Raw genomic sequence first — 20514 nt, 5'->3', positions numbered from 1 at the left:
TTACATTGGTACCCACCTGAACAGCACCCCCTCCGAGTATATCAGGTGGTAGGCTGGTGCCACACAGAGCATCTAGGTTAGTAAATAGAACTAAAGGAATGTAATGCAGCAAATTATCAATTGTAATATTGAGCACAGGAACTAGGTTACCTTGTGAACAGACTTTATCATGTTTGTCTCCAGCTCAAGTAGCCATTTTTCCACTTGGCCTCTAGCTTTCGAAGTTGAAATTGTATCAGTCAGTTGAACGATTTCGCCTTCACTGCTTTTCATATGAGTGATATCTAACACATCAGTGAATTCTACTTTGGCAATTCCTTCAAAACATTTTTTCAAGTGAGGCTGCACCCTACAAAACAAAAGATATATATACAATTACAACCAGTTTATGTAATCTTCATTTCTGAAATAGCTTAAATCCAGGCTCTGACACACAAGTTTATTTTAATAATCTTTAACTCAAAAAGAATAATTTCTATCTCTCAACAACATCCATCTAGTTTTAAATTAAGCAATCCGACAAGTACTCATGGACGACACCCCCAGGAGAGAATTTTGTGTGAAGCTCCATTGGAGGAGAAAGGGGGGGGGGAAGTCATCAAGATTACTCAGTTGCAGCCTCATCGCGGGAATTCAGACTGTGTGCATGTGAATAAGGGCCTCCTTCCTCCTCACTAAACTCACATGTGTATCGAATGGCAGGGACCACTCCACAACGGGTGGTCAAGATGATGGACGGCGTCTCCTTAAGCACTGGGAAGAGCTTGGCACAGCTTTCAAGAACCTGCTACCTTGCCTCACTGACTCAGCCTAAAACAAGTATCTGCCAATTAGGGTAAGAGTCCGGGAGCTGGACCATTTAGAGAACAGCACGAATCAGCTATTGCAGTCTGCTTCTTTCACTGCCGTCAACTCTGCCTCATGTCTCTCGTGGAGCCAGGCTTTCCCCTAGGACTTGCCTAGCTGCCTAAGCCTGGGTGATGGTTCTGCGTATATTCTGACCCAAGTAAATAGATATCTGCAGACTGAAGCTCTCTGCCTCCAAAGCCTATGTAGGCTGCATAGCAATATGGAACGTGGCTGGGCAGGTCCGCAAGCGGAGAATCTCATTAGGGCACTAAGAGCCTTTTTTAGAGTCTGGCAGATTGAATACTCCATCACAATCATGATAGATATCCCTTCTGTTGTATTACAAGTGAAATATAGCCTATGACACTTATTATACATGGGATGAGCTATCCAACGTGCTTATGACTGAGTATCTCATCTGCCAAACTCTTAATTAGGCCCTACGTTAGGCCCTTGGGGCTTCCACCCCATCTGAGGGTGGAAGTCAGGTCATAGAGGATCTCCATGGGTCTCCACCAAAGATACACAAGACACTGAGGGTAGTTACCAGGGGCTAGGACCTGGGAAAACTAGCAGCCTGATTTAGAGTTTGCTAGATGGGCACTTCCTGACGGATGTCCCTTCTGCTTTATTACACTTGTAATAAGGTGGACTGGATATCTGTCATGTTTGTGGCAGAGTACCCATCCGCCATACCCTAAATCAGGCTCTCGGTGTTGGAACTGGCATTCTAAACCTGGGTTATTCTTTCCAAGGGGAGGAGTTGATGAGGACTAAGCAAAAAGAAGAGATGCAAAATCTGTATATTCCTGGAACCGAGACTTGTACTCTGATAACAGCGAGGGTTCGATTTGGTTTCCTGCTAAACTCTGTGTGGTTTATGAGAGCAGCACCTTCCACTTCACATAAACTACATCTGCTCAACACCTCTTGGAAGCTAGGAGACCTTGCCAGTAAAGCAGAGGCACGGGGATCTCCAGTGCTGGAGACGTTTGAATTATACATAACTGTTTTGTGACATATTGCTCTCTTTTTGTATGCTCTGGCTTGACAGAGCAGCTGTCGATAGACAATTATATGAGCATCACTAGAGAGGGGATTTAGCTCTGCTCACATGTTGGGAGCCAGGAGAACATTATTTGATTGGGTAAATGTTGTGTGCGTCCATAAAAATATGTGGGAGGAGCAAAATCTCCTCCACCAGCTTCCCTCCACCAGCTGTTGCTCTCATAAGTAATTGGCTGCTTTGTAAGTAGTGTTACTGGTGATCACTATTGTTAGTAGTGTCTAATAATTGTAGGCCTTTTCAGTGGGTGGCCATTTCTGCTAAATGAAATGCCCTCATGAAAGACTGACATTGACTATTCTAGAGGGTCATTGATGTGATAAGGATACTGAGATTGGTAGGAGTTCTATTAACAAGTGTCACCACAATGGATTGTTTTCTTTTTTGTGTGTTTCAAAGATATAGACAAGTGCAGAATCATATTTGAAAGTATTTGTATCCCTGGAATATCACTCCATTATGGTATTAAAACATTACATGGCTCAAAACATTTTGACTGCTTTATTAAAATATTTTCATGATCTGCTCAATGTTACCTTGTTGGATCCTTTGTTTCTGAAAGAATCTCAAGTAGCTCATCGTTGGATAAAAAGAAGAACCGAGGGAAGAAAAGGCGCTTCTTTTCAAGGTAGTCATTCAGTCCTTTAAGGATGAGTTCTAAAAGTTCGTTCGACTTTTTCAATTTATCCAGCATTTTGTCTATCATCACTACTGAGAGAACGTGCTTGTCCTGGATAGAAAAAAACATAAGAACAATATAAATGCTAGCCTGCATTTCAATCCTGCACCACAGAACTTCAGTGATTGGTATTTGTTATTTCCCTATGGCATATTTGTCTTCACATTGTTTTATATCTGAATAATTGAATTGCAATGTTGTAGACAATTAAAACGAGAGAGGAATGCTTCCCTCTCTCGTGTCAAAACCCTTACTAATGTAAAATCGGCTAGTGAAAGAAAGTGAACAGAGTGGCTATAAAGTTGTGTTCAGTCACCCTGCACTCTCAAAATCCGTTCAATCCGATCCTCCCTAATTAATAGCTTTGCATGGTAAGAGAAGCATTTATCAAAACATGATGAGGGAAAACTTGAACAATCAGGGTTTTGTCTCATTTTGGCCTTACAAGAAACTCCAACCGTGGGGATAGCACTTTTGGTTAAGAGACCCAGTTGGCAAGTCAAGAGCAATAAACCTGATAACAAGAGGCGCTGACTCATCATCAAAAGATTCACTAGGAGTTAAATTTGTAATATAAATGTCCCAAATATGGGTGGTCCTGCCATGTTCAAACAACTACTACTCAAACTTGGTGCCTGGCAAAGGCCCATTCAACTTATGTGGGGATATAAATCTCACCACTGAACCAAGCAAGTGCTCTTCTGGTATCTCTGACATGACCTCCAGCTCTTGCTTGCAACAGCCTTCCATTGCTCTTCTGTAAATTGAGTTTTTGTTAGATATAATGGATGCCTGACAGCACTTATACAATAAGCATTTTGGATTCATTTCCGATTCTGCTCTACTTAAATTATGCTCAAGGATAGACATTTTCTTGGTGCCACAAAACTTCTCGCCGTATATACCCATTCAGGTACATCCACATGTGAAATCCGTTAACAATCCTTTAATGATACAAGTGTCTGGAAGGCTGATTCGGTTGCCCCCAAGGCATCTATACAGGAAATTTGATAGAAATCTTATTGATCCTAGTTATTAATATCACAAAGCAAAACTATTTCTGGTTAGACTCTAATTAACAAAACCTCTGCATCGCCTGCCATAGTATTTGACTGTCTTAAACCATTTATAAAGGGGGCAACACTATCCATTATAATCACCTGCGATAACAGGGATCCTGCGATAACAAGGATAGATCCACTCAAGATCAGCAGAAGACAGCACTAACAAAGAAGCAACGTGAATTTGTGGGCTGTTTATATAACCATGTTGATGAAACAATCCAAGGACGACTCATGGATAATTTCACCATGATGAACATCTTGTTACAACTATGGAATTGGTTGGCATACAAGGCTAGCCAAAGTCGAATAAAATATTTTGAGAACAATGAAAATATGAGAACGATTCTAGATTTAAATTAAAAGAGCAATCTGAATAGAATCACTCCTATCATGGCTATATGGGATCTGCAGGGGAATATCGTACAGGAAAAAGAAACCATTATTTTATTTTTCATAAATACTTTACATCAGTCTATCCAGTCTATCCAGCAGAATGAGATACCTCAAATCACTCCTGATATTAAAGAAGCCATGGTAAAGATCATTAGTGAGCCATCTCTTAAACATGCCTATTAAGATTCAAGAATTAGAGAGGACAATAAAGAGGCTCCCTTCATGAAAGGCAACAGGACCAGATGCAATCCATGCAGAATTTTACAAAGATCTTTCTTTCAGTCGTTGCTTCTCTTTTTTTGTTTTTCTTAATTCATTTGATAATAATGTACACAGGGTCGCTCATTACTGAAAAGAAACTAACATATCTGTACTTCTTAAGCCAGATAAGGCCCCTCTGAACTGTGTCTCTTCCAGTTCCATTTCGCTTGTCAATTTTGACTCTAAATTTATTCTAAGATTCTCATGGTTTGATTCTCATCATGGTTTGGCCAGTGGGTGAATAGTATGGAACGAGGCTCTGTGCTTCTAAGAGCTACCACACAACATACTAATTTGTCTATATCAGTAATCAACATTTGTGCTACTCGTGGCAAGGCTACAGTAATGATCTGGCTTGATGCCTTACGGGCTTTACACAGAGTATCCTGGCCATTTCTCCGTCAGGCCTTGAGAAATTTTAGTTTGGCCCTTAATCACTTAATAGAATTACAGCATCCTATAAGAGTGTAACAGCTAAGGTTGTTACTATAGGTGTAATGTTGCAAAGACTTCTGGTTCAGACCGTCTCTTAGCAAGACTACCCTCTATCACAACCTTTTACATTATACTTGGAACCCTATTTAAAACACCTAGATTCATCAGCTAATATCCCTTTACTAGTAAAAACAGTTTGAGTCCAAAGCTTGCAGAAGACATCACAATATTCACTCTCATCCTGCCTCCACCCTTCAAGCTATTAGAGATGAAGCCACACAGTTTTGCACTATTTCTGGGTATATCTTAAATGACACTAACATGCAAGTGTTACGCAATCAATTCTGGGTATCTTGTTAATGCCACTAATCAAGAACTGTAAAAGACCCTCATTATGTTTCCTTGGTTCTCAATATTAGGACTAAAATCTCTTTACAGCCTGATGAGATCTAATACTTCAAGTTTGATGAAATAGAATAAACTCCCCTAGGGATTCAGGGTAGGTATGAAGTTATCATAATGATCATACTACCAAAGTTTTGTACCTTGGTTCCATCTTCATTTTTATGAAGAGTTGAATCTTCATGGTCCCATTGTACATGGTAACAGAAGCAGTCTTGAAGGACAATCACACAGCTTCCACTCTTAAAAGGTGAATGGGCAATCCCATCTCTTAAAGGTTATTACTGGGCAGTCTTTGCTTTAAGGCTAGCACACATTATAGGAATTTCAAAAGTTCCATGGCATCGTTGGGATTTATATGCGGACGTATCAATGGCTACCATCTTTTTAAGAGAATGTGATTTAAAAAACTTTCAGTAAATGGACAAATCTCATCACTTTTTCACACAAATTTTGGCATATCTAAATATACATGCTATAGATGTTTGTGGCATACTCCATCCACATAACCATCAGTATAAACTTATTCAGGACATATACTATACCCTTATAAGGCTTTACAAGTGGGGTTGTCAAATAGAGAGATAACGTTTTAGCCACTCTAGGCCCAAAGGTAATACCGCTCTAATTTCTTTTATCCTATAAAAGTTACTGGACTCAAATATTCCAAGAATTCATTAAACTGATTGGTACTTGCCTCACCCTTCACTGCTAAAATTATATTACTGGGTGCATCTTTATAACGCCACAATATAAAGGCTTAGTTTTCACTTCTATACTATTAGCAAGATTACAGATTGAAAGGTTGTGGTTATATAGAAACAATCCTTCAGGGGTGTAACAGTGATATCAGTTTACAAATATAGGTGGGATGGAGATAGCTATCATCAAACACAATGGCGAGCATAAGCATTTAAAACAAATCTGGAAACTTATGATTACTCATGTTTGCGCTTTGCTAACTTGCAATAAATACCATGAACGGGAAGGTATCAAAGAGGGGTAAGAATAAGAATATATTTATTATCCACCATATCATTTGAAATATCTCTAAATGCACAAGACTTCAGAAATCCCATTTGTTTACTTCATTCCTTTTTTTCACGCTTTTCTTTTTTTATTATATTTTTGCATTATTGCCATATTTGTGGAATGCGTCTTTCAGTAAAAAAAAAAACCAAAAAAAAAAACAGCCATGGATGCCCTTAGCAGGCGTTGTGCACCTCCAGAGGCATGCAGACCACAGATTAAGAAGCACTGGACTGGCACATTCTGCCATCTTCATACACATATTTGCGATGAAAGGAACATAGTATTCTCCATGTAGATCAATCACAAAAATGTTCTTACGGACAAACGGTTTGCATGTCTAAAACCCCAAAATTACATTTTAGCCCTACGAGGCAGCAGATCCTAACCTAGAGGCGAAAATGGAGATAAAATAAATGTAGAAAGGAAACAGAAACATTCCCCTGGCCCACCTACCTAGACACAGGCTCTAAGTCAGCCAAGGAAAATGGCAACTGTGAGTGACGAAAACCAGGGAGAAAGGGTAAACTTCTCACCGAAAAATCATTGTCATGCGTAAGAGAACTAGATGACAAGCTGCTGCTGCTTCTGTTGTTTGAAAGATGTCTGAATTAAATACACATCTTGAAAAATGCAAAGCTCAGTTTGAGGATTCCCTTCACATCATGTGTGGTAGTCAAATTAATGGACATTACCTACTCAACCCATTTCTTATACCAAGACTTACAATATGAGATGTCTCATCTTCTATCCAGGCATACGTGACCTAGACAAAACCAGTCAAAGAAGCCCTACCCATCACCTGCCTTCAATGCCTCTCCTATTATTCAGGCAATAAAGAGGGAGGAGGCCCACCATACTCTCTATTTCTTTCGTCTGCCTTCGCAGACAATCATTACATTAGAAAATCCAGAAATGATTTACCTCTGAGGCCTAAGGAAAGCCCTGAACTCTCTCGGGTCAGTTCCAGCCTCTCTCTTGACCCCTTGGTAAGTAGGACAGCTTGCTGGGCTTTCTATCACGAGTTGAGGAAGAGTTCACTCCAGGGACAGTGTTGTTTGAAAGGGTAGTGCTGCTTAATTTTGCTTATGTTTTATATTTCCGTTGAGTTGCTCGTGCTGCTGAAGTTGAGGTGCTTTTTCGATCCTTCTAAATGTGATAGTGACAACTGCAATTTCAAGAACAAAACGTCCAACGAAAAAGTTACTTACCTTCGGTAACGTATCATCTGGTAGAGCCTCTATCTAGCTGCAGATTCCTTACCTTTGAAGTCCTTTGAATTTTCCAGGCGTCAGGCTGAATACGGAAACTTTTGCTGAGCAATACCCCTTTCGCGCGGCATCAGGTGGCTCCATTCGGCTCCACGTGACGTCATTGGCAGCGTCGGTTATGACTTTGCGGTGGCTATACAAGCGCCACCCATACATGTGGCTGTCAGTACTTTAAGTCTTTTCCACGCCAGAAGGGCAGAGCCACAAAGAAACTGACGTAGTCATGTACAAAACTAGGGCCCTGAAAAGGGGAGTAACCCTAGCCCTACAATATTAGTTCCCAAAGCAGGGAGGCATGGCTGGGGCTGTAAGGAATTTGCAGCTAGAGTGTCTACCAGATAATGAGATACCAAAGATAAGTAACTTGTTCATCTGATGGGGGGGGGGCGCTAGTTAGCCCACAGCAAGATGAACGCACCCTAGTGCAGCTCTGCCAGCCGTGAGCACATAATCCGCCACCATCCTGCCCACAGCTGTCGAAAATTATCTAAAAACACAGCATAATGCAGATTAAATAAGCGACAATGAAAAGCAGAGGAAATTGAACTGTAGAAATTACTGGTATATGCTCCAACAGCCAGCGTGACGCAACAGGTATGGCAAGAGAAAATGGTGGCGCCGCCTGATGTGCAGAGACGGCGCTAAAGGGAAAACGCCTACAGCGCTGCTCATCGGAGCACCAGCACAGTGACCATACGACAGGGTGAAACATCGATTTACCTGGCCGGCTGCCATCTGTGGTCCGTTGGACACAACTATGAGGGAAAGCAACCAATGCTGTGACGCCGCGGTAAGTCTGAAGATCGGCCCAGGACAGGCAAGCGTAAGTTAGAGCTAAGGTGCAGAGCACCCTACCTTCCCCGTGGAGCGCCCAGGAAATAACGGACACCACAACTCGAGGTGAGCGGGAACTCGCGTGCCCAGAGCTGGCTCCTCAACAGACGGGGATCCCGGCACACACAAATTGGAGAACACGGCATACCCGCCATCACAATATCGTGCTGCTAAACAGGGGAGAAAAGCTGCAATAACGCTCAGTAAGTCTGTTTTAGTGTACCCCTAATGTAAGAGGCAAAAGAACAAATAGGGCCAGCCACGCCCTAGAAGGTGGCGGTTAACTCACAATAGAAATACTGTGCCACTACAGTGGGGAGTGGAACTTGTAAATCAGTGTGTTTATAGACCTGGATGAATGCGGCTGTAGACTAAACGAGTCCGGGTGCACAATAAAGAAGGTCAAACAAAAAAATGATCGCACACACGGAAACTGTGGCATGTTGGCATTGCGCAGCACAAAATGAGGGGGCAGCAGACGAAGAGAGCGAAACACACCCAGACCCTAAAACAACGGAAGACATATCTCTGGCATTAACGCAAACTTCAGAGGCCAACAGAACTATCAATAATATTCGGGCCTACACAGTGTCCAGACAGCGTGGGAAGAACACAGCGAACATGCGCACAAAAATCCTGTGATCAACCGAAAGGGCCTGTCTCCCATTTTTCACTGACCAGATGGGAAAAACGGAAAAAGCCCAACTAAAACTAAATTTTGTACCTAGGCAAATGACAAGGGCAGCGGGAGAAACTGCCACAGACATAGATGAACAGAGTCAGTCATCAGACACACTGGCTGTCACATTAGCAGCCATTCAGCACAGCTGACAATCCATTGATGGTAAAATCGATAGCCTGAACCTCAGAATGGATCACCTAACTGCCAAGCTGGAACAAAAATCGGGTAGACTAAATGAAGTGCAACAAAGGATATCTGCCACTGAAGACACCACAAAGGAGCTCTGTACAAAAAGCCTAAACATGCAAAAGGTAATAGCAGTCATCTAAGTAAAAAATGAAGAGTTGGAAGCGCAATCGCGTTGAAACCACATACGCATCGTAGGCGTACCTGAATCAGCTAATACTGGGCCTAGGGAGACCTATGTGGAACAATTATTGAAATATATCTTCGGAGCAGAGACCCTATCACCCATGCTCATAGTGGAAAGAGCGCACTGCTCCCTGGCACCCAGGCCACCACCGGGAGCACCTGCGCGACTCATCCTCGCAAATCAATTAAATTATAGAGACAGGAATGCAGTGTTGCCAATGGCCAGGGAGAAAAGAGACATCCACCACCAAGGTAACACCCTGCTCTTCTTTCCAGAATTTACAATGGCTGTACAAACAGCCAGGAAAGAATACCGTCAAGTAAAGAAAAAGTTGCAACAAGCTAAAATAGCCTATGCTATACCTAGCCAGATTAAAAATAATGCATAAAGGGAAGGAAAAGATTTTTCAAACGCCTAAAGCAGCTATGGATTACACCGACACGCTGATAGCTGGAAACAAACACAGAAGACAGCACTCTGAAGCAGATTGACTATGTTAACCTAGGTCTACATGGGCAAAGTCTGGAAAACGATACAATAAACTGGGAAAGAGTACTCCTAACCAACAGCTGGTAAATTTGCATTAGCTACAGGAACTACGAACAATGCAAGTGAAGATCTCGCAAAGGACTACAATGCAAGCTGTCTACCGATGACGGAGCTCACAAGCCCCCTCACCAAGAATGGGTGTAAGCTGGGACTCTGGCGTGCCCCCACAATGGGAATGCCCCGAACAGTTAGTCACCAGTTGATATGGAACCTTGCCATTACAACTTTATTCAACATGCGAATAAGTTATGTTTTTTCTTTATGGGGAATTCTCCAGCATGTTTGGGATGCGGAAGTGGGTGGGGGGGATTGTTTGTATGGTTAGCCAATGTCATCCATGAACACAGATCACATGTAAGAGCAGCACACGCACATACCACTATGAAACAGTGCACACCCATACAACACATATGGATAAATGCATAATCAAGACTGAACATCACTGATACACCTAATCACCTGGAATGTTAATGGGTTAAACAACCCTAGAAAAATACGGCAAGTATTGGCGTATCTAGATATACACCATGTAGATATAGCTATGCTTCAAGAAACCCACCTAACAAAGTCCAATGAAGCTGGAATAGGTAGAAGATGGACGGAGGCAACAAAAGCATCGTCCAACTCCTCATATGCAAGGGGAGTCCTGATTCTAATAAGAAAAGGGGTGCAATTTAAGATAGAACACACAATCACAGATGATCAAGGGAGATACACATTTGTTACTGGATTATTACGAGGGTCCAAAATAGGATTAGTTAGCACATATGGGCCCAATGTGGATGATCCTGGGTTTTATATAAACATATGGAATAAGATACCTGAACTGCCGCAGATGGAAATACTGTGGGGATGAGATATAAATGTGCCACTTGACGATGACTATGACAGATATGCACACAAGGATAGAACACCAAAAAACAAGCAGCTAATGCAATACTAAATGACATGGTAGAATTCCATATGGTTGATATATGGCGACTGCGTAATCCGAAAAGCCGAGAAAGTACACACACCTCTACAATCCACGGGAGTTGGCCCAGGATTGACTATTGGCTAGCGTCGGATGTGGCCAGCAATTGGGTGCATTCTATCCGACACCTCCCAAAAACATTATCAGACTGCAAGCCTGTACTACTATCCCTAGATGTCCCAACCTATACACCACCGCCACGGCTCTACTAGACCCAATATATAGTAACACAATTAGAGGAGCGGCGGAAGAATACTTTCAATTAAACAAAGACACAGTAGAGTATGTGAGTATATTATGGGAGGCATTCAAAGCTACCATAAGAGGGGTCTGCATTAGTAAAAATGCAAGAATTCTGTGAGACATACGTACACAGTTGAAGAACGGTGAAAACCCTCTTAAGAAGCACAAAGAAGAATATGATCGCACACATCAGGCCAGCACACTAGGAAACATTAGAGAACAAATCACAAAATATAACAAACTAACGGATAGGGAAATTAAATACCTGGTGCATCGTTACAACGCTAGAGCATATGAAGAGGGGAGTAGACCTGGCCGCATATTGGCGCAAAAAATATGGTTTGAGCACAAAGCGCAAGCAATCATAAAAATAACAGATACAAACGATGTTGCACACTACGACACCAAAGGGATATTAGGAGCATTTGCAGACACGTATGGTAAACTGTACGCATCCTGTGACACAGCGGGAATACAAGAAATCACAGAATATCTCGACAATATCGCCATAGCATGGCTGTCGGATGGCGAAAGGAAATACTTATCTCAATACAAGATGTACAAGAGGCCATCAAAGCACTGCCGAATGGTAAAGCTCCTGGACCCGATGGGTTCACAGGAGAGTTCTATAAGGAATATGCAGAACTGTTAAGTCCATATTTAGTGGAAATGTATGAGGATACATATAACAAATAGATCTTACCACCCACACTACGTGAAGCATTGATAGTTGCGCTACTAAAACCTGATAAAGACCCAGAGAGATGTGACTCATACCGCCAGCTATCACTGATTATTACGGACACCAAACTATTGGCTAACATAATAGCTACAAGGCTACAACCACTTATGCAAAATATTATATTGCCGGACCAATCTGGATTTATACCTGCAAGGTCCACAGCGCACAACATACGCACTATATTTGCTTTGCAACACCAACTAAACCCTGAGCTAGAAGTGGCGTCAGTATTACTGGATGCTGCCAAAGCTTTTGACTCGGTAGAATGGACATACTTATTTGTGATATTGCAGAGAATAGGTATGCCAGGTATACTGATCCAGTGGATAAAGCTCCTTTATACCAAGCCAGTAGCACATTTTAAAGTAAACAGACATATATCCGAAGCAATACAAAGAGGAACAAGACAGGAAAGTCCTCTTTCCCCCTTACTTTTTGCCATTGCCCTCGTACCCCTTGCGTATGGCAACAGCATGCAGCCACAGCACTAAAATTTCATCTATGCCCCATAGGCATTTCCCTGTATGCGGATGATATGGCGTTATATGTACGTGAACCTAGAAATAACATATCACCGCTACTAAGGGAATATATCAAATTCGGAGGCAATCCGGATTACAAATTAACTGGAACAAATCCACAGTGCTCCCGTTGACTGAGTTCACTCAACCACACACCATGGAATTCCCCCTAACCTGGCAGGATGGTCCAGTTAAGTATCTGGGAATTTGGATCCATAGAGACCCAGCTATTGTAATAAGAGCAAACTATAGGGTGGCGATAGATAAACTAGAAACCCAAGTCAGTAGATGGACTGAACTTCCACTAGCCCTGATGGACAGATTGTTCATCATAAAGAAGGTTGTATTACCCAAATTTGTAGGTCTTGGCCTGGCGAAAGCAGCGCATGCGCTGTTCTGCCATGCAGAGGTCTTTTGGAATCGATACGATTCCAGCATGCAAGCGGGGAGACAAACGAGACAGAAGATGTGCACGCGGGGATTGGGTGCTTTACTGGTGGCTTGATAGACTGTGGACTTTTTTTTGCCGCCAGTAAAGGCAGTCCCCGCATGCACATCTTCTTTCCGTCCCATGATCGGCCGCGCTTGTTTGATTGATGGTGTGATCCTCGACACTCATAACCTAATCACAGCCATCCAGGGAGATTAGGGCGCTTGGGAGCCTCCAGATTCGGGCGGGCGGAGATCTTTCACTCAGGGTATCGTGAGCCTGTTGATATTCTGGGATCTGTTCTGTGTGGGAAAGAGCGGGCTTGGCACGGATTTAAAACTGGTCTGGCACCTTAGGGCCGCTTTATTGGGGTCCTTTATCTAGTCTAGCTGCCCTTTCCCTGGCCCTTCAGGCCTGGGTCATGCCTAAGACCACGCAAACAGAGGAAATATACTTTATTTGGCACTACTCGCCGAAAAGCGCTTCGGGGCCTAGTCAGCGGGAGTAAGCGCTATATGTAAATACCAGTTACAATGTCATCCAGGCAGGTTCTCGACGTCTTTGTTTTCAGGCTGACTATGTGTTTTTTCTTTGTTCTCGTAGTGTTTGAGTTGATAGTGTCCGTTGAACCGCTGCTGGAGCCCTTGTGTGTTACATAATATGTTATTTATTTAGACACAGCGCCGAAGGTTGCCGTGCTAGTGTCATGGAGAACTGGATGGGCCTTCCCAGCCCACACTTGTGGGATCTCCCGTTGTCTGCATGGAAGGGGTGTGTGGCTGAACTCTGAGGGGCGTCCTACTGGATATCTCGCTGTGTGTGCTCACCCACATCATCTGTTACACCTTCTGCCCAAAGCACATGGGTGCGACACATCTCTGTGCAGAAGAGACAATGCCCGGTACAAATAATACAACCCCCCTTTTCCTTGGGCGTGTGCTTTTCCCAAAGGAGTGTGCGCCTTGTTTGTCCACACCCACCCAGAATCCTCCCTGCACACGCTGACCCTATCTGACCTCAGAGCTGCTTTTGGCAGGGTAAACCGTAAATACAGGAAAGCTTCCAACACACACTTTACTTTTTTCTCTGATAACCTTAGTTTCTGGATCAGTCCTTCAAATCCCTGACTATAGAAGAATGTTCACACCTATAAGATTGATTTAGGAAGACACTGAAATGGTTCTCCTTGAGGTTTACTACAGCTGGGTCATTATTCGTGTTCCAAGTTCAAAATGAGAAGATAGTTTAAATAAAAAAATGCATTTTTGTTCGTCATCTTGTGGTTAGAGAAGTTATTAGAACATTGGAATGTTGGGAGCTCCATTGAAAACAATGGAGCGCTCCGGGCTTATAATGGTTGGTATAAGCCCGGAGCTCCAACATTCCAATGTGTCTTTGTTCACAGCTCTGGCTGTGAACAAAGGCTTCAGGGAGCCTGAGGGGATTTGAATCCCCTCGCGCTCCCTGAAGGCTTTGTTTTGCTAGAACATTCTGCCCTCTAGTGGCAGAATGTTCTAATAGCCTTATAGCCCTTCGTAGCAGGGCTATACCGGCTATTAAAGTCCCTCTGCTTTGTTAAAGTCCCTCGCCTTCGGCTCGGGCCTTTAACGCTGCAGCGGGCCTTTAACAGCCGGTATAGCCCGCTACGGCGGGCTATAAGGCTATAATACGTGCTTTACCAATCTGTAAAGGCTAATAAATAAGGCCACGCTGAAACACGGGCAGAATGGATGGGAGTAGTCCCCATTCATTAGGTAACATTCATTGTTCTGAATCTTTAGCTTTAAATTCTGCACTGATTACTCCAGAGCCAAGCCTTCAGAAAGTGTTGTTTCCATGTGAGATGCATTCTATATAATCTTAAATGTTTCCCCTTGTTGCATACAGTAATTGCCTATATGTCTCCTTTGCATTATTTGGAATATTGTCCATTAGTTTTGGATTGTTCCTTGATTTTATTTAATTTTTCTTGACAAATGTTCTACTGCCACTTCTAGCTTGTGAGAATAACCCAATCCTCTAGAAGCACGCTGTGCCTCTGATGTCTAGGAGCGCAGGTCTCGGCACTAGGCTTCCTTAGAGCTCCATGTATTATGGGCCCTTCAGGCGGGGACGTGGCACTGCCCCAGCCGGAGCTGCTGTTGCCCCAGTGCTGGAGGAGGGGGTATGATTAGTTTGTTGTCTTTGAGTAGCTTGTTGTCTTTTGAGTAGTGTGTGTGCCTTGCTTATGTCTGTGCTTTATTGATTACCAGCATGATGGTAGCTACCGGCGAGGAAGGATGCGGGGTATATTGCTGACAAGTGATCATATGATGCTTCGGGATTTTATGGAAGTGATGTCCCCCTCTGAAGCTTGGACTGAAAATGATCCCACTCTCTTGGTACCCTTCAGACACAGGAAGTGGGCGGGGCGGTTCCTGCCTGCTGTCTGTGACATCTAGTGGGTGCTTGACATCTTTTTGTTTGCTTTGTGTTTTAAGTTTCCAATTGAGTTTGTGAATTTTCATCATTCCAATGTGTATTTATCACACCCCTAATTACTGCCATATAAATAAAAACATAACTACTTTTCTTTATTTCTCACTAGGCACTCCCGAGTTCGTCCAGTAGTAAAATCCATTTTACTGCGATCCCAAAACATTTCAACCAATTTGGACCCTACATGTGCAGTTCAGCCCATCGTTTTCAGGATGTTTTATTGTCGGTTTATAAATATACCCAAGTATTCCGACACTTTCATAATAATACCAGTCCCAGATTCCCTCCAACACTAGTGATATAACCTAGAGGACGTGTTTTATCAGCAAATTTGGTGCTTAAATGTACCTTTTTTTCCTTTCACCCTCTGATAATTTAACCCAAGTGGAAGTTTTTGAATTCCTGTGCATCAATTTGATTGAACTGACTAATCTAGGAACTGAGGTGATGGGAGTAAAAGATACTTTTTGTTCCTAAGCCAAATTGCATCATTAAAGTGCATGGAGCATATTGGGCGAGAGGGAAGGGATGGTTTCAGTAGTGAGCTGTTTGCTACAACTGCGCTGATCAACTTAATGGACAGTCAAATGTGATGCCTCATCCAGACTGTTTGCCGTCTTGTCCAGTTCTAGGCACGCTCCGCAGTCACCAATGTTGTCCTATTTTTTTATTTTTAGGTGGCTCTTGGGGGGCTGATTAGTTCGGAGGAGCCTGTTTAGTGTGTTATGAGGCATGAAGAACTTTGACTCCTGTATAATGATTTGTTTTTCATCAATGTTTTATGATCGACCTCAAAGTGACTTTCCTTCTCATGCTTTTACACACGTTTTTATCAAGATGCACCATGTGTTTTGCTCCTGGACATTTTCTCTGTGGTTGTTGTATTTATTACTGACAATGTGGTGTTTGGTCTTTCTTGCTGTAAGTTACTGCAGTTGGGCGCTCCTTCTGTGAATTCTTTTACCTCTTGAAATGTTTCAGAAGAGATTTTGGTGGAACGGGGGACGTGAGAATAGTCACCCTTGGTGTTTCGGCTGCAGTGCATCTGTCCACTGCAATGCCTTGAGCAAAAATCACACCTCGTATGAGACTGTTGAGTGTGGACTAGTGTTTAGCGAGCCCTGTAGGCCTTGACCTGGGTTGCGGAGGGACTTCTTATGGGCATTGAAGTCCCCCAGTACGAATTGATGTAATTTCCTATTGGGGAGGTTATGAGACGTCTTAACCTTGAATGAAAGCCATTGGGTTTCTGTGGGGTGACATCAAGCTTTGGTGCAGAGGCATGTGGAAGGATAAATTGACAGTGAAAGCATTCTGTCTGGGCTGGTGTAGTTTGAGTAGACTTTGAGCAGATCTGTTTTCGGTCTTGAACATAATACACCTTCCTCATTTTTCAATCAATAAATCTGTTTGTGTTGTACTGCAGCGAGGAGGCAGTGCAATTAATTGTATCTTATGTGGTGGTAGCTGTTGTTCAGGTCACCAGATCTACCACTCTGCTTAATTCAATATCTTGCTTATGTTTACAGATTTGGAGTGTGGATGGGTCTTTTTGCCCAAGGCCTTTTTTTAAGTGCCTACCATCCACCTGTTGGAAAATAAAGGCCCTGGTTGTTCTTCCAGAATTCAGTACATTACGTACTGAGGAAAGCATTAGCGGTATTGTGGGCATACTGTATCAAAGTCTTAAAATCTGGAAATAGCTGTTCAACCCAGTCTGTTGTATGCTGTCTCCTAATGTCTGTGTTTGTACATGCAAACGCACACATGACAATAAGCTGTATATGTCACATGTATGATTTTCCAAAATGACGATGCACCTCGTTAATTTTAAGACTGCTCAGGGCAATTTGTAATGGCATATTTTGCCATCACATAGATTCCTGTGGACCGATTGTCAAAACCTTTAAAAAAATTCTATACATTTTATTATTTGAAATCTACACATGACGTATATTTCCAATGGGTGCACCACACTCAACAGAATATACTCCTGTGACTTGTCCTTTTGGCACAGGCTTATTGTGCATAAAAGTTTAAAAAGTGCGAACAACATGACACGACTGTCATGTATTTATTTACCTTTCCAAGATAGCAGATGGACGCATATCTAAGAGTGCTGAATACAAATTAATACAATGTGTGCAGAAGTGCATAAAGCTGTGGCCTGGCAGCAAATTGCAGCTTTCATACCTCCCAAAGTAGAAAAAATTAAAACAAATTAGAGGAGGTGGAGGAGCAATGGTGGATCGGGTGGGAAGAGGATGTAAATGCCGCTGATGAATGTGAGCAGTAGGTGTTTCGGCAGGCAAGGAAGAGCGAGAATTAAAAACATCTGGTGTGAGGAGCAACTCAGACAGTGGGAGGGTGAATTCAAAGGTGGAAGCAATACATAAGTGAGAGAGCAACACTATACCTTAGTCTCACGGACTGCTAGAAGAACAAACATTGAAAATGCAATAGGTCTCGCCTTTGATTAAGTTAAAGCTATTTGCTTTGCTTATGGTATTTTATAGCAAAGCAAATGGCTTTAACTTAATCAAAGGCGAGACCTATTGCATTTTCAATGCTTGTTATATCTATTCACTAATATCCCTAAATTGGACATGGTGAATATTTAGGTACCCTTCAGATTGGCTACTGGTATATCCTTGTAAGTCCCTAGCATATGGTACTGAGGTAACCAGGGCATAGGTACAACAGGGGTCTCCCATGGGCTGCAGCATGTATTATGCCACCCATGAGAGAGCACTTAAATTGTGACTACAGACCTGCCATTGCAACCTGTGTGAGCTGGTGCCAGCACCACTTACGACAGATATAGGTTTCCCTATATCTGAGGTCACTACACTCAAAACATATAAGTCACCCCTAAGACAGGCCTTTCAATCCTGCAGGCAAGGTGCTGGGTCCAAAGTGTGAGGTTGCCCCTGCGTGAGCGGGGCACCCCTGCAAACTTCGGAGACCATTCTCTTTCGTTGTAAGTGAATCAGCCATAACGACATATACAGTGGCCATGCGTCAGTACCCGATGACCATCTCTAAACTGGCTGTAACAAACCCGGTCATGTTTGGTATCAAACATGTTGGAATCATACCCCCACGGTGTGGGAGGAATGATTCCATGCTCTATAAAGCTCCTCCAGGAGGCCCTTGTTGCTCCCGGTATCAGTCTTCCAGAACCGGACAGCAAGCTAGGGCTGCTGGCGGCCAGAGACACGTTTCTGCCCTCCTGTTGCTGAGCCATGCTCAGGCAGGGGAAGGCAGAACAATAGATATCCTGTCACAGCGAGGTGTGACCACCTCCCAGACAGAGTTCAATGTATTGGGACAGGGTGGGTGCGCTTGCTAGTGACACTGAGTCTACTTGAAGGGTACATTTGGAAGTCTCCTTGCATACTCCAGTTCAAACCAGCTCAGCGAGCCATTAGCTCCCAACCTGGCACGAAACTGGATAAAGGACACAGGAGTATCCTCCCCACTGTCCAGCCCCTCTTCTGGGAGGAACCCCTGAATGATTCCCAAACCTTTCCTAAGGGCACTTAAGGGCTTACCTGAGGGGGGACCTTAGATTCGTCATGGGATTCAATTCTGATTCAACTCAACGTCATCTTCAACCGTCTGGACACTCTAACCATTTCGAAATTAACTACATTAAACTTCGCCTTGGCAACCGAGACTGCAACCGGGAAGACTCCGACTACGGAAGGTCTCATCGCACCACAAGTCTGATGCGCCGTCAGTGTCCGTGCTCCATACAGGTTTCTCACAGGGCCTGTGGACATCCAAGACACCTGAAGGAATCTCCCTTAGAGTAGAGGAGTCACTCCCCTGCATCTGCAGGCACCGCAACATAACAGACCGGCTTGCTGATCCGGGGCTCCGACAGGCTCAGTAACACAGGTGGTAGTTCTACAATTCCCACGAGGGCTGCACTGTCTTCAGACAGAGTCTGTGGCCAGTATCCCTCATCAGCACTGCTGGAACCGAGCCCCTGTGCTCCCTGTCGGCTGGCCGTTGCTAAGGTTGGGCGACTCTTGTCTCCGAAGATCTTTGGGTCATTTTAAGGGACTCCTTTGATTCCAGTGAGCTCCCCTGTTTGCTCGGGCCTGCTCTGACTTACCTTGTCATGGTGAGTCACTTGGACTTTGCTGGCCCTGACACTGCACCTTCTTCAATATCTACGCCTGTTGCAGTTGCCAAGGTGTGTTGGTGCCTCTGCCGGACACTGACCCCCTAGCTCTCGACATCCAATGTGGGTCAGCTCGTTAATGGCTCCTGGTCTTCCACAGCGTTGCCTGGTCCGCACAGCTTCATCTCCAAGGGCACCATCAACTATCCTGCATCTCTGGACATCGGTGGGCATTCGTCTGCCATGCCTCCTGGTCACTCCTGAGTGGCTTAGTCTCTGTCCGCTCTGCTTGTAAGTTCTTCTCCTTCTGAATCCAACTTTGGGTTCCACCGTACTCCTTCATCTACATCTCCAGTGGCATAGCTCCTGAAGTCCTCCATTGTGGTCTACGGTGTTTTTTTTCGACGCCACTGCACACCCATGCACCCGTCTTCCCTGGTGTAGGTATCCTAGCTCCAGGGGTATCATGACCGCGTGATCATTGACTTGTGTTGATCACGCGGCCATGTTCACACTCTGCACACGGCCTCCGTGGGGTTCATGTGTACTTTCCTTGGGTGTTTCCTTGGGTCCCCAACACTTCCACGTCTTCTGGGTCCAGTTTTGACTTGAGTCGTGGATCGCATACCACTATTTTAGTATATGGTTTGGTCTCCCCCTGGTGGCAACTGTGTATTTGTGCTTTTTACCATTCTATTTCCTAAGTATCGTTTGTATGGTGTTTATATCTCTGGGTGGGAGATTGTACCATTGTGTTAGTGAGTGTTTGTAATAAAATACCTATTTTTATAACTACACCGTGTGATTCTTTTTCACTTAACCTATAGCATAAGATTATGTAGTGGTAAAACAAGTTACTTTACACTCCTTCTGGACTAAGCCTGAAGGCTGCTCTCCACATCTACCACTTAAAGAGCTTTCTAAGGATGCCTAAGACCACTAAAATCCACATAAGTGTTGCCTGGATTAGTGCAGGGTGTTACACTTACATAAGTAAGCACAATACTCATATGATATTTTAAGGAGAAAAAGGTGAATTAAGTGGCATCTGAATAAGTTGGCTGTCTTTATTTGTTTCAGTGCTCTTAGTAAAAACAAAAATAAGAAA

General features: G+C 43.5%; 1 protein-coding gene across 2 annotated transcripts in view; it reads right to left on the bottom strand.

Moving 5' to 3' along the window:
• DNAH7 (dynein axonemal heavy chain 7) overlaps positions 1 to 20514 on the bottom strand; it is a 1967826-nt gene that overhangs the window by 1434403 nt on the left and 512909 nt on the right. For both annotated transcript variants that reach the window (XM_085648764.1, XM_085648765.1), the window contains exons 19-20: positions 2452 to 2645; positions 151 to 349 (exon numbers count right to left, since the gene is read on the bottom strand). In XM_085648764.1, the coding sequence (XP_085504890.1) occupies positions 151 to 349; positions 2452 to 2645 (393 nt within the window). The remainder of the gene's footprint in view (positions 1 to 150; positions 350 to 2451; positions 2646 to 20514) is intronic.

This window comes from Triturus cristatus, chromosome 3_2 (genome assembly GCF_964204655.1).
Source record: "Triturus cristatus chromosome 3_2, aTriCri1.1, whole genome shotgun sequence".
NCBI lineage: Eukaryota > Metazoa > Chordata > Amphibia > Caudata > Salamandridae > Triturus > Triturus cristatus.
The sequence above is the reverse complement of the archived record's forward strand: the minus strand, read 5'-3'. Positions and strand labels throughout refer to the sequence as shown.